Below are 13,777 nucleotides of genomic sequence, written 5' to 3' on the forward strand. Positions count from 1 at the left end.
TATAATGATTTTTCCATCATAAAACTTTTTATGTAGCTCAAGTGCGACTTTCTCATTTGAAGGTATCTGCCCTTGAATGTATGGCTGCATAATGTTGTTGGAAACTTTATATACAGAGAGTATCACTGTAAGATAAGTGGCAGCTAATAAGAAGCCATGTACATGGCCAAGGATGTCAGTGCATGGAGCCAGAGAGGAGCAGATGGAACGAGCCCTAATTCAGAAATGCTCAACAGAAGGAACCGTGCGCAAGGACTGTAGGAAATGCAAACCCATTACTACATTTCTCACTCAAACCTCATCCCCTTTGTCACTTAAAACAACACATCTAGTGTTCCAGCACAGCAAAGCTTCTGTTACTTATGAACGTTGAAAATGGAGAGCAAAGATGAAGTAAGAATGTATTATCCTTAACAGATTAAAAGTACAATAGGCAGTGTCTCCCCAGTAGGGAAAAACTGACCTGGCAGGAGATGCATTTACATCATTTATTGACTTCCCCTCGCCTCACAGCTGAATCAAGTGTAATTGTTTCTTTTTATAAACAGAATCAGGTTTAATAAAATTGAGGTCAATTATTAAACTCTCAAAATAAGTATATGGTTCTCACTAGCACTTCTTGATAATAATGATGTTAAATGACTTGCTCTCCAGGTTTAACCGAATGCTTTGGAACTGCTTTAAGGGAAAGTGTTGTTCTTCCCAAAGAACTATCAGAAGCATTTTTTTTTTAATTATCAGTCACACCCATCAAAAAGGTTTTTAAAGTTCAATTTTGAATCTATTACTTTTTAAACTAATGCACTGCAAGTATGAATTCTGAAATGGATTTTTTTTTCAAATGGTGCCTTGGCTTTGATTTGGTGCTTTGAGGGACACACGCGGATGCTACCAGAGCAGCAAAGCCTTTCCAGAGGAGCAGAAACCCATCCTGCAGTTATTTAGCAAGGCAGCAGCAAATCACTTTAATCATATGAAGATGGTTCTGAGGTGCAACAGGCTGGAGAGAATCTCATTACAGATGTAGCTCTTCTGTTAAATGATTGTCTGCCACTTTTCCCAAGCAACAGAGAAGACCTGAAACTGGGCTGACAGGTAATAAGTTCCCAATCAGTATAAAAGGTTACCACACGACTTAATTTCTGTGCCTCTGGAATGAGAGTTTGTGCTGCAAAGATGCAGCAAGGTGAGGAGCTGGGGTGGGGGTGGTGGGGGATGCTTCTTCCAGTACCAACACTTAAACCTTTATTGATTAGTGCTAAAGAAAGAGAGATAAGGTAGTAGAAGTATCTTTTCTCTATAACAAATTTGATTTCTTTAAGCATAAGAAGGCCACTTTGTAAGCTCAGGAAGGGAATGCTGGGAAAATGATGTGCAAGCAGGGACTGCATCCCCTTTTGTGGCAGCTTTGCTAGCCCTCCTCGGGAGGCACCTCTGCCGAGCGCTTGTCTACGCCGAGGTGCGCGGTGCTGCTGGGCAAGGCTCACAAGGCAGGGCCCAGCACTGCACAGGCATGAGGAAGCGTTGCTCCCTATAGCCCATACGGTATGCTGATTTAAAGCAGCTGTGCCGCCAGTATAGGACACAGGACGTTCCACCTCCATGTGAGGAAGAACTTCCTTACTATGAGGGTGACAGAGCCCTGGAACAGAATGCCCAGAGAGGCGGTGGAGTCTCCTTCTCTGGAGATCTTCAAACCCACCTGGATGCCACCCTGTGCCCCGTGCTGTGGGTGTCCCTGCTTGAGCAGGTGGGTTGGGCTAGATGATCTCTAGAGGTCCCTTCCAACCCTAAGCGTTCTGTGATTCCATGATTCTGTGAAATAGTGCCAGCTTTATCTTTCCTTAAAGATTGTTTGACAGATCTTTTCATCTCTCAATTTCTGGTGGGTTGAACGTTCTGTTTCAGGAATGATTGTATGTACAAAGCCAGTTCCTACACACAAGTAATCATCCTCAGAGAGTTCTTGAGATGATCATTTAAAGATTATGAAGCATTTAAAAGCACAGTAGTTCATGCATAGAAGCATTAGTTTGTCCCAGTAATCTACATGAAGAGCAGAGGTGAATGAGTCACTGCAGGTGGCTGTGAAAGCAGGCCTGAGCTCTGAAGAGGTTGCTTACTGCTTCCTGCCCCATTGAGAGCGAAGTGGAGGCGCAGAGACAAGGAGTGCAGGAAGTGCTCAGTAAGTGCTGCTTGTGTTGACCTTGATAACCTCACTGCAGGGCCCTAAAAGCCCGTTACCAAAGAAGTCCTTGAGAGAAAGTACACTCTTTTGGGTGCAGCCCTCATCTCGATGATAAATTCTGTCCTTTCCTCCCCTGCCAATCTATGGGGGTTGTGCATTTTCCATAACTCTCCCATTAGAGGGCCAAACACATAATTGACCTGTTGGAATTTCTACTTACACCCTTGCAACAAAACTTGGCTTGACAGTTTCAATCTCATAGTGCAACAAGAGGTGGGAGCAGCCAGAGGAGAGAACACTACTATTTTTTAAGGAACAGCATTGATGGAATATTTATTCTATAGGGTCAATTGACAGACCGCCTGAGGCTTGTTTTCTTATAAAAGTGGGCAAAAATCAAAAAGAATTTCTAACCTCTGTCAGGTTTGAGAATACCTATTTTGATAACAGGGATCCAAAACAAGATGAAGTTCTAGAAACCTTATTTTCCTGCTAATTCTGTATATGGAGAAACAGAATTTGCTGATTCTGTATTCATAAATACCAAAGAGACCGCGGGTTTCTGAGCACAGTGTGCTCATCTTTTAACACTTTCCTAGGCTTCCAAGACCCATTTATTTTGAGGAATCACAGAATCACAGAATGGTTGAGGTTGGAAGGGACCTCTAGAGATCACCTGGTCCAACCCCCTGCTAAAGCAGGGACACCTAGAGAACACAGCACAGGGTGGCATCCAGGCGGGTTTGGAAGATCTCCGAGGAAGAAGAGTCCACAACCTAACTGCATGAAGACTACTCTTTGTCAAGTTTATCTTTTCTATTTCAATGTTTTTTCCCTAGGGTGGAGTGTTAATGCTTTGATGCCAGAATGAAGAGCAGGATACCTCTCATTCTCCTGGCTTGCGGCTCCTTTAACCCCATCACCAATATGCACATGCGTCTGTTTGAGCTGGCCAGAGACCACCTGCACCAAACGGGTCGGTAAGATGTTGTTCGAGCCACAAACATTGTGTTTGACTGTGAAAAGGGAGAAGTATTTTTGTGATGCAGGATAGATGAGCTGTCATTTTACTACTTACTTAATTTTATTATTCTTTATTGATAATTCAATATGAGGCTTTCATGGCATATTCAATATAGAAATTGTAGCATAACCTCTTTCTTTGACTGATTACGTGAAAGAGGTATCATAATAAGTGTTCGCAGAGCTGAATTAAAACAATCTATTAGCAGTTTCAGAGTATATGCATAGAACCTGCTGAATCTGGTGGAAGTCTGCCTAACAATTTTGAAAGTGAGAACCAGTTATGATACACTTTCATGCTTTTATGTTAACATTGGAATGTAATATGAATAAGTGTTATAGTTAGCAGTTTCAAATACCAGGTAGATCTGGAGAAAAGATGAAACATTAGTTATTCATTATCCAGCTTTATTACGGGGTAGAACCCAGCTCCCTCCGCAAAATGAAAAAAAAAAGAGGTCAGAAGACCTAGATGTCAGCATGCTGGACAGTCTCAACAACAAATCCGAATCAGAAAAGCTCAGGAGGAGCAGGCGCTGTGGGAATCACAGTAACAGCTCTGCTCTGCTACAGCATTGATGGAACATCGCTCTGACACCCCTCTTACTCAGACAGGGGGGTTGCGAGGCTGAAATGAAAGTCAGGCCCTGGACTGCAACCCTCTAGCATCAGGGCTTAGTTTTGGGTGCCATGTGACTTGCCTTTTGACTTTTTAGTTTAATGTGTGGAGACAATATTTTAAGTACTTTGTGCAGAAAGGAAAAGATTTTCTTCTGTGTCAGCTCTTCCCACAGCATTTTCATTGCCATTCCTGAATGCTTAAGCTGGCTTGTCTGCAAGAGCCAGAAACCACAATCAGCTTGTGGAAGCCTCTCCCATCCCATGCAGAGCAACTATAAATGCAGCACCAGAATATCCATTTCTGCTCAGTCAGAATATAGCTGCTGTGTAATAGCTTGACTGCAGCTGTCTTCACAACCAAATTTTACTGTAATGAATAACATGACTACCCCGATACGTTTCCTGACGGACATCTCCAGTAATTCTTTCTGCCAGCTTTTTGCACATTGTTTCAGTTTCAAATAACTCTGGTCTTATTTTTCATGTGTTCCTATTGAGCAGGGCATTTCATTAAGCTTCTGTATGCATTAAGCAGTACTTGAAATGCCAGTGCCACATGTCAAGTAATTCATTCTTTTATTTCTGTTACTAACTGTTGATAAATCTTGTAAAACTGCCTTCTAAATACAACTGGCACATCTACACGTGAGTGAACAAAACTAAAGATAATGCTTCTCTTTCTCTGAATTTTGACTATACTTGTATGACTCATTCCACAACTATACCTAGAATTTGATTTCTCTGATTCAATCCCTTGTTTTAAAAGCATTTTTTGAAACTTGTGCTGATTGTGCCCAATACTTTTTCACAGTCAGTTAACACTTAGTGTCAGACACCCATATTTCTGCCCATGACTGTATTCCTCATATTTGCCCATATAGTCAAAAGGCTGTGCTAGATCCAACCTATTTTTGATGCTTGGAATCTTGTTTCCCAGGTATTGCCACAGGAGGATAACAACATCACAAAGTTTACAGACACGATCAGAAGAGTTACCAGGCAAAGGAAGGGGAATGAGAGATGAGACGTTTGTATCCATGACAAGAGAGACAGAAACAGGCAGTGAAGGGAAAAGGGTCCCTAGCTTATGAAAATGTGGGGAAATAGAAAGCACTGGTTGTGTCAGATGCAGCATCCCCCGCCAAGAAGTCCAGGGAGCCACTGAGCAGGCTTAGGAATTTAGAGGTGTGTGCTGGTCAGGGGCAGCATCTGATCGAAACACACTGATTGTTTCAAGGAAAGGATCAGATCAGAACCACTGCAAGTCAGCATAAGTGCACAGACATCAATCTGATTTTCTGCAATAATTCTGATAGCAGGAATTTTAAAACTATACAAAAGAAAAGAAAAAAAAAAAGAAGCAAACCACAACAGCTTCAAAACTGGTGTAGCAACTCAAATCCATGATTAGAAAGGGATGCAACTTGCAGTAGTTACTCATTGCTTATATGATAAATATTGACACACATTAATTAGAATTAACTGAACTAAAAATGCGAAGGAAACAAATCCTTGGTTTGCATTACAAGATGTAGAGCAGTGCTTGCTTAAATGGAGCAGGTCTTGATTGATTGTGCCAGGCTCTATCCTTGGAGGGTGCGTGATGAGGGCTGTTCGTGTGCCTTGGCATCCCGCAAGGGTCACAGCTGCGGAGCACTGTGCAGGCAGAGGTGCAAATGAAAGCAACCAAAACACAGATCTTAAGGCAGTTCAAGACACAGCATCTCCCCAAAGAAAATCAGTCTGGTTTTTAAAACTCATTTCTGGGACTACTGTTATTGGTACATACAGTTTAGCTCTTAATCTTTTCCTGAATGCTTTCCTAAGCGGAAATGGAATAGTTGTTATTGTGTTTCATGAGTGTTTTGTCTTAGATAACCCACTGAAATGAAGGGCCAGACAGCCCCTGCTTGCAGTGGTGTCTGGCTTATGCCTGCATTTGGTTGTGGAATCCCAGTAACTCAAGAAGAACGGCTGTTTCCCAGTGCCCTTCCTCTCAAAAGCCAGCGCAGAGAGTGTTTCCGAAGGGGCTACCTTATGAATAGAGCTACTGTGCTTTATTATTCATATTGTTACTCCCCAAATGGTGGTTTTGTCCTTCCTTTCTGGAGGAAATACTGATTTTGAGAGCTCTCAGGATGCTGCCTTTCCTTGTTTTTCTCTGAAGCCGATGAGCTATGTACGTGCAAAACGGTATGAGACGTTCCTTACAGACTTATGAGACGTTCCTTACAGAGTCCTATGAGACGTTCCTTACAGACTTGATGCGTGCCCTTTATCTGAGGCCTCATTGCTGTGTGTCCTCAGGCACTCGTGTTGGAGGCGAATTTCTGAAGCCCCAGGGTATATCAGAATGGCTGGCTGCCTACAGAGGTGAATCTGCATCTTCAGGCCCTGGAGTTCACTCAGCTGGATGGATGTGATTTATGTTTGTCCAGGTCCTTATATGGCATCTGTCACTACAATCTCTGCACACCTCATCTGTTCACTGAGCGCATCTCCCGAGCACTCTGTGAAGTGGTGAAGGGAAAGCCATCCATCCTGGGAAGAGACATCCCAAGGGATTGGCCATTACTACTCTGATGTATTTGTGGCTTATTTTGACTTTCAATGCAATGATCACTAAATTGTTTACACCTTTGATTTTCTTACTGTTGAATTCTCCTCACAGAAGGTGACTGAACATAAAGCAGAAAATTCTTGCCTATTTTTCGTTTCCTTTTTTAAGCTTGGCAATCTCTGCATGTCAAAGGAAGTTAGCACTGGATTGGTGTCCTTTGATATTTAATCTGTAAACACTTTTGAACAACTCAGATATTTAGGATGACTTATATTCAGTTGTTGGGTGGGTTTTTTTGTTTGTTTTTAATTGCCCCAGCATCTGGACAAAGATGGCAGATAACGCCCTCTTCCCCCCAGTTAAATATAGCCTGTGAATAAGATTAACATTTTGGTTTAAACAGAACACTGAAAAAAATGCCTCTATAGTTTCCTAACATTAATAGATTGAGAGCTGTGTGAGGAATATTGATTGCTGGTGGGTTCAAGGCGAACCACTACTATTACATTAATAGAGAATTTTTAGTGTTATTTTAATGTATGTATAGTCACACATAAAGACTTGGTAAGAGAAATTAAATAATACAATTACCTAGCCATATGCTGAAAAGCAAGTGTGTCAGTAGTTGTTTTAGAGAAATGTTTTGTTTTGTTTTGTTTTGTTTTTTAAGGTAAGCTGCTGTGTGTCTCTTAGATGGCTAAAGTATGAGACTGATTGCAACTATTTTATAGTGGACATTTTGTCCTTCATTTCTGATAGTGAGTTTTATATCGTTTTATTACATGTTCTTATATAGCTGCCGTTTTGGTAACACAAGAGGACTTTCTGACTTTCTTTTTCTGAGGACTAACTCCTCAGCATAGAGATTCTCTTTGCTGAGGTATGTTGGGTATGTACCGTGCAGTAAAACTTACAGCTCTTAGGAGCCTCGTTTTGTTACGGTTTACGCATGTGGTAACCTCGTGCCCCGTGAACAGGCTTAACGAGGTAGAGAAAAGGCTGCTTCATGGGCACAATGCCGTGTCCCGGGATCCGTAGCCGCAGCAGCAGCTCCTGGGCCCGCTGGGCTCAGTGCTGGCCCCGGCGCTGCTCAGCAGCGTGTCAGTCCCGGGCTGAAGGCAAAATCGGGGCAGGCTCCAGAAAGAAATGTAAAGGCCAGGAAATTTGCTTTGGTCAGTGTTTACAAATTTTGGATATACAGGACAGAAATCTCAGTTTAAACTAACATCCATATCTACAGGAAGGGAAAATGTGCATATTCCCTGGCTTTGAGTTGCTGTCACACTTAATTAATGTCACAGAAGTTACCAGCAGGTTTTTTATTGCAAACTGTAGTTGTGGAAAGCTCAATACTGCATGATAGGGTGTTTCGTTCTAATCTAGATAGGAGATTGGCCTATGATCTGTAGTAGTTTCATGTAAACCTTCATCAGTGAGGTTTGCAAAGCCTTGCAGCCTGACAGGAAGGTACCAGTCAATATGCTGGTTCATCTGATGTGTTCAATTATATGAAACCATCTCAAGGAAAGTAAATTTTCCCCACAGTGAAGTAATCAGGAAACATATGTCCTTTGGTAATGTTATCACATATGTGCAGTCTACATTTGTACTGCCTGTTTACAGTGACATGCTGCAAATTTAAAGTATTATCTGGAAAATATTATTTGAGGTAGTTGCACTGGCGTAGCAAACCAGGCGGGATAAACAAATAGGTCTCATTCTTCATTGTCTCAGGAGTGTAAGAGACTGCTCGGCAGGAAGAGCTGAGTTCCTAGGAACTTGGTTTATGCTAGAACAGTATTATAGCATATCTTAATAACTTCTTTTTGCAATATAGGACAAATGTTAATAAAAAAAAAAAAAACAGAAAAAAAGACTGACCTGAGAGAAGACAAATCTTAAGCTTAAAAGGTGACAGAAGGACAAAGCAATATAAGGGATGAATGTTGGATAAAGTAACCGAATTGCGTGATGCCATCACAGAGGTTCGCAGCAGTTTGGAACAGTAGCGAAATGAAGCAGCACTCAGACACAAAGTCCTATTCCAACCTGCTCTGCAGAATGCTCTGCAATTCTTATAGTTTGCATCGTAAATTATAAATATATTTCTGCTTGCTTGAAACTTGTATGTTCATCCAGTTTTTTATGTTTTAGAGAGTAAAAGAACAATAATGTAACTTTTCCATTTTTTATATTACCTTTTCCTAGTATTAAAAATAACACACAGATCAGCTTGTTCGTGGCCTTCTCTGACTGTGACGTTAAGCATGCTTTGAGCAGGAGGTTGAGCTACCTAACCTCCAGAGAGCTGTTCCAGCCTCAGTTTTCCAGGTTCTGTGAAGATGATTCTTTTCTTTTTTGTTTTCACAGGAAGGTATGAGGTGATTGAAGGCATCGTGTCTCCAGTCAATGATGACTACAGAAAGCAAGGCTTGGTTTCAGCCAGGCACCGGGTAGCAATGGCGAAGCTGGCGCTGGAGACGTCTGACTGGATTCGAGTGGATCCATGGGAGAGTGAGCAGGAGACATGGACAGAAACAGTGAATGTCTTACGGTAATTTCTTTTTCTTTTTTTCTTTAAGAAGCTAGTGATTGCCAGAAATCTGTCCGGCTGCCAGAAGAATACACAGAACTGATTCATGTAAAGTGATCAAGCAAAGCAGAATGTGTTTGTTCATGGCATCATCTGCTACGAGATAGTATTAGATCTGTGGATAACAAAAATTCATGTCACTTTTCTTCAGAAAAGCTTTCTAACCAGCATTCCCTACCTGAAGTCTTTCATTTCCTCGTGCAGAGCAGATAGGCTTTCCCCAGACACACACGATAATCTGCAGTATAGCACTTGTGCCCTTTAAGTCATGGGCCCTGATTAGTCATTGGAGTAGTTACCTGGCTAAGTTCTTTGCTCTCATGTTCTCTCTCCAGTTTTTATGCCTCTGAGTGGGTAACACTGAGATGTGAATCAGAAAATAAGAAAGTTGACAAACAAAACCATTCTTCAGGAGCATCTCTTTTCTAGATTAGATATTTTGACTCTCATTACTATGCCTGTAGTTTTATCTGTTCTCATTTTTCAATTAGGAAACTTCAGTACCACCAGAAAGATTTTGCAAAGCGAAGGCCAAACCTTTACTGTACATAAATGTCTCTTCATATCAGTATTTTGAACCATACACCTCACTGTGTTAGGACATTGTGTCCTGTGAAGGGACACATGAATGGCTTTTTCCTCAGTACTTGTTTCACCTGAATGTGATGAAATTGTCATATTCCATCAGAATCTGTAGATTTTCCCGAAGCTCCCAAATTGTTATGACACAGAAGAATATTAAACAGCAGAGCTGGTACCTCGTTTGTGACAATGCCATTAGGTGCCTGTTACCTTAAGTAAATATGGGAATTTTGGAGACTTTTTCAAGGCTTTTTTCCAGAAAGGAGGAAAGTGATGGAGATCTTTCTCAGTCAACTCGTATTCCTGAAAATTCTTTCTAAGCAAGAAAACAATGTTGTCAGTAAGCAAAGAACTATATTAATCCATTGTGTAACCTAGATTTGCTTCCAGTACGGACACCCTAGAAATTAATTTAGAGTTGCCAAATATCTGTCTTATCCAACAAGTTTTGCTGAACTATGCTTATATGACTAGGTAGTTATTGGAAGTTTCAAATAAAGCTCAGAAAACACTTGATAAACTGACACATTGGTTTGTCCTTTTTGAAGTGTCTTTAAAGTAACCCAAACCCTGCAGCATTTAAGGTGACCACTGAACACCCATTTTGGCAGTGAAGATTTTTCAGTGCTTGTAACATTAGTCCTGCAGTGACTCTCTGCCAAGAGCTCATATTTTTGAGTCAAGGCCCATGAGTGCCAGTCCCTGACATGACGTTATTGTACTCGACTGTACAGAGCGCAGCCTGTTTACAGCAAGGCAGGATTAAGAACGTATAAATGCAGCACGGCCCCGGCCAAGCCACTGATACTGTCTACTGCTATGTGTGTCTCACCCCTTGTCTCAACAGTGCCTTTGGTCAAAGGCTGAGCATCAGACATGCCCGGAGATGACCATGTGGCCAGGCCAGCGTGTTCTGGGCACCAGTGCCACTTCCCGTGGCGCTGAGTGTTTGTGTGGTTTGAAAAGCATACATTTAAAACACTAAAGTGTAAATTCATTCCTTAGGCCAGACATTCAGAGGATTATTTATAGCTTTGTATGGCCACCATCTTCAGAGTGAGTTAAGGGCAGAGCTTTACCTTGTAACTTACAGTCTTTGCTTTGAGACTGTTATATAAGACCTGTCACTTTGGCTGTATCTGTGCTAGATGGGACAGGGCATGGAGCACTTGCCTGTGACTAGCTGCCCTGTTCCAGTGGGAGGATGCTGCCTGGAACAGTTTTGCCTAGTTGATACTCTGCAGCTGTGCACAAGCGTGGATCCCCCTACCATGCAGTGAGAGAGAGGTACCAATGCTAGGGTGGGCAACAGTGACTGGGAGCAGTAAAAGAGGCAAGTGACATAAAACAGGGACAAATGACAAAAGGATCCTTGCCTGCCTTCAGAGATCTGAACTCAGTTCAATGAGAAGCATACCAGAAGTCTAAAATCGTACAGGAATTGTGTTTTTTGAGGGAATTCTGAATTTCTCGGGATCAGAACTGTTTATTAAAAGGAAAGGGAAAAAGATAATGGGGAAAATTCAAGAAATATATTTTTGCAGAGAGAAGAATTAAAGAGAGCAGGATTATCTCCTTCTGAAAACTGTTTTAAGGAGCACACAGATAAACACATGCAGAAAGAAACATCATCCTGTCTGAGGGGCTGCATTTAATCAAGATATTAACTGTAGTAACTGAAGTGTGGTTTAATCCTTGACAAGCAAAAACCTCCATAATGCATTAAATGCAACATTGCTACCAGCATGGTAGAGTTTCAAAAGGGAATCAGAAACCAGAACACTCTTGCACAGATTGCTTGTGAATTGTGCAAAACATTAACTGCATTGATACTAATCTTCTAATAGAATGAACGTGATGAAATCCCCCAAAATTGTATTAAAACCCAATGTGCATAAAAGCCGCCTGTGTTCTTGAGGCTGAAGGCAATCCCTTTGTGCCTCTCTGAGAGGATTACTTCACACAGAAGCTTTATTTGAACCGCAGGCACCATTACAATAGATTGCTGCAGTCCAGGAAGGAGTTCACCAGGAACAAGTGGCCCCTGCAGAGACCCCCACCGGATTGCCCTTCTCGCCAGCACACAGGTTGGTCTGGCACCGTAAGCACTTCTGGGGTTCGGCACTGCCAGCAACGCACCTTGAGCAGCTTGGCCTCACAGGAGGGACCGGGCAAGGAGGAGCTGGGGGCTGTGAGGGCTGGAGCCCTGCCCAGGCCCGGCCCTTCCCCGGCCGCGTGGCTGGGAACGGCCAAGGGACGTGTCACCTCCTTGCAGTGCCTGCCACACGGACGGCAGGCTCAGCTCGAGGGCTCCTGCATTAATTCCCAGTTTTATAAGCATCTCCCGAAGCTTTGCCAGGGATGGAAGCTGCAGCCCTGTTGATTTTCTAAAGCATACAGTATAATTAATAAATAATACTGAAGAGTATAGGAATTACTTGTGATTGTTATTGTAATGGCCAGGGAACAAGGTACACGCACACCACAGCAGTGACCCTGCTACGCTGAGGCTCACTGCATATACTGGGAAAAAAAAAAGCTTTTGTTGACACTAAAAGCAGGGCATGTTCTAGAAACACACTCGGCTTAGGCTCTCCTATTTTATCATAGTCCTTAGCGCTGTGCTTTTCTAGGATACTGCTAGATTTCTGATACTTTACATTTCTCCTATAGTGCTTGCAGCACTTCTCAGACATGAATAATATATTTAAGCTTTTCACAGTTACACAAAGGTTTCCAAAGGGTAAGTTGTTAAATCTTTATAGATGGTGGGGAAAAAAGTTCATAAGGCATTTGGACTGCAGTTGAACTCTGTGTCTGGTACGGATTTAGTGTTGGTAAGTAACAAGCCAGATTCTTCTCACTACAGCATCCAGAAAATATACTGTGAAAGTCGTTAAGACTATTTTAATTTTCCATTGTATAAAATTCTCCTTTGACTATTACTGTATGTAGTTATTTCAGCTTTATTGTAAAAGCAAGCAAGTTTGCACAAAAGTGCAAACTCATCTTTTTTCCTCATAAGGTGGGTTTCATGATTTAGAATAGATTAGTCATCAACACAGTTTTCCTCTAAAGTCTTGGATAAAAGGCAAAAATAGGTTGAGATGGAGGCCTGGCAAGACAGATTTCCTTGTCTAGAACAGAGCGTCTGGATTTTTTGTTTGTTTGCTTTTTGTTTTTTTCTTTGCTCTCTACCACCTGGCAGCCGTCCCCAAAGAGCTGTTGGTGTGAATAGGACAAGTAGAGCTTCTCACTGCCTATATTTTTTGCCCTGTGTACTCTGTCCAGCTGGGCAGCAATACGGACGTGGATGCACCAAACACACATGGCCCACCAGGAAGGAGTGAATTAGAGTCATCCCTGACACCACCCTGCAGGGGGAAAGACCGAACGCTGCTATTGAGAACTCCAGAGAAGACTATAGTTCCTCCCTTCTCTCGTAAATAGATGATGGCTTACATTTCCAGAGGAAATGTATCTCCACAACAGAATGCTTTTCCCCTTTCCTTCTTCCCCTTTTGGCTTGCTTGAGTGGGGAAATAATTTTCCTTTAACATTGTACATTAATATTTGATATGCTCTGAGGGATGAAATAGTGGATACACTAAGTTTGAAAAAGCATGCAATTGCAGCTAGCCATCTTAAAAATCCCATCTGAATTTTTCTCGTCTTTTTTTTTTTTTTTAAGGTAAAAGTAAACTATTAAAAAACGTTCGTAAAAACAACTTCTGGGTATAATCTTCTCAGGCATCTGAGCAAATGTCGAAATCTCTCCTTCCTTTTTGTCTGCCTAGTTCTGCCAGAATTAAAACTGCTCTGTGGAGCTGATATTCTACAGACATTTAAGACACCCAATCTCTGGAAGGAAGAGCACATCAAAGAAATAGTAGAAAAGTTTGGCTTGGTGTGTGTTAGCCGTGCTGGCTCTGATCCTGGTCAGCACATCCACGAATCAGACCTTTTAACCAAGTATCAGCACAATATCTTCCTAGTGAAAGAATGGATTCAGAATGAAATCAGCGCAACACAAATACGCAAGGCCTTGTGCAGAGGATTAAGTGTAAAGTATCTCCTGCCAGATTCTGTCATTTCCTGCATTGCACACCACAATATCTACACGGAAGAGAGTGAGCGGAAGAACGAGGGCGACCTGCTTCAGCCTCTACGGCTGCGTAACACGGGAGAGGACCCGCTCAAGGACTCATAG

The 13,777-nt window shown here is 42.1% G+C and overlaps 1 protein-coding gene across 1 annotated transcript; it reads left to right on the forward strand.

Moving 5' to 3' along the window:
• Window positions 1-3,013: 3,013 nt before the first annotated feature.
• On the forward strand, window positions 3,014-13,777 carry NMNAT3 (nicotinamide nucleotide adenylyltransferase 3). The gene is made up of 4 exons (XM_010226510.2): window positions 3,014-3,164; window positions 8,763-8,946; window positions 11,554-11,654; window positions 13,365-13,777. Exons 1-4 carry the CDS (start codon window positions 3,056-3,058, stop codon window positions 13,775-13,777), a joined length of 807 nt encoding a protein of 268 aa, XP_010224812.2. The 5' UTR covers window positions 3,014-3,055.

This window comes from Tinamus guttatus, unplaced genomic scaffold (assembly GCF_059628265.1).
Source record: "Tinamus guttatus ecotype Peru unplaced genomic scaffold, ASM5962826v1 Tinamus_guttatus_pri_ptg000364l, whole genome shotgun sequence".
Lineage (NCBI taxonomy): Eukaryota > Metazoa > Chordata > Aves > Tinamiformes > Tinamidae > Tinamus > Tinamus guttatus.

Excerpts from the sequence above, each read along its gene's own strand:
- NMNAT3 (XM_010226510.2), top strand. The coding sequence starts at position 3,056 with ATGAAGAGCAGGATACCTCTCATTCTCCTGGCTTGCGGCTCCTTTAAC. Across the intron at positions 3,165-8,762 it reads AGACCACCTGCACCAAACGG|GAAGGTATGAGGTGATTGAA; the intron begins GTCGGTAAGATG and ends TTGTTTTCACAG. Across the intron at positions 8,947-11,553 it reads GAAACAGTGAATGTCTTACG|GCACCATTACAATAGATTGC; the intron begins GTAATTTCTTTT and ends TTTGAACCGCAG.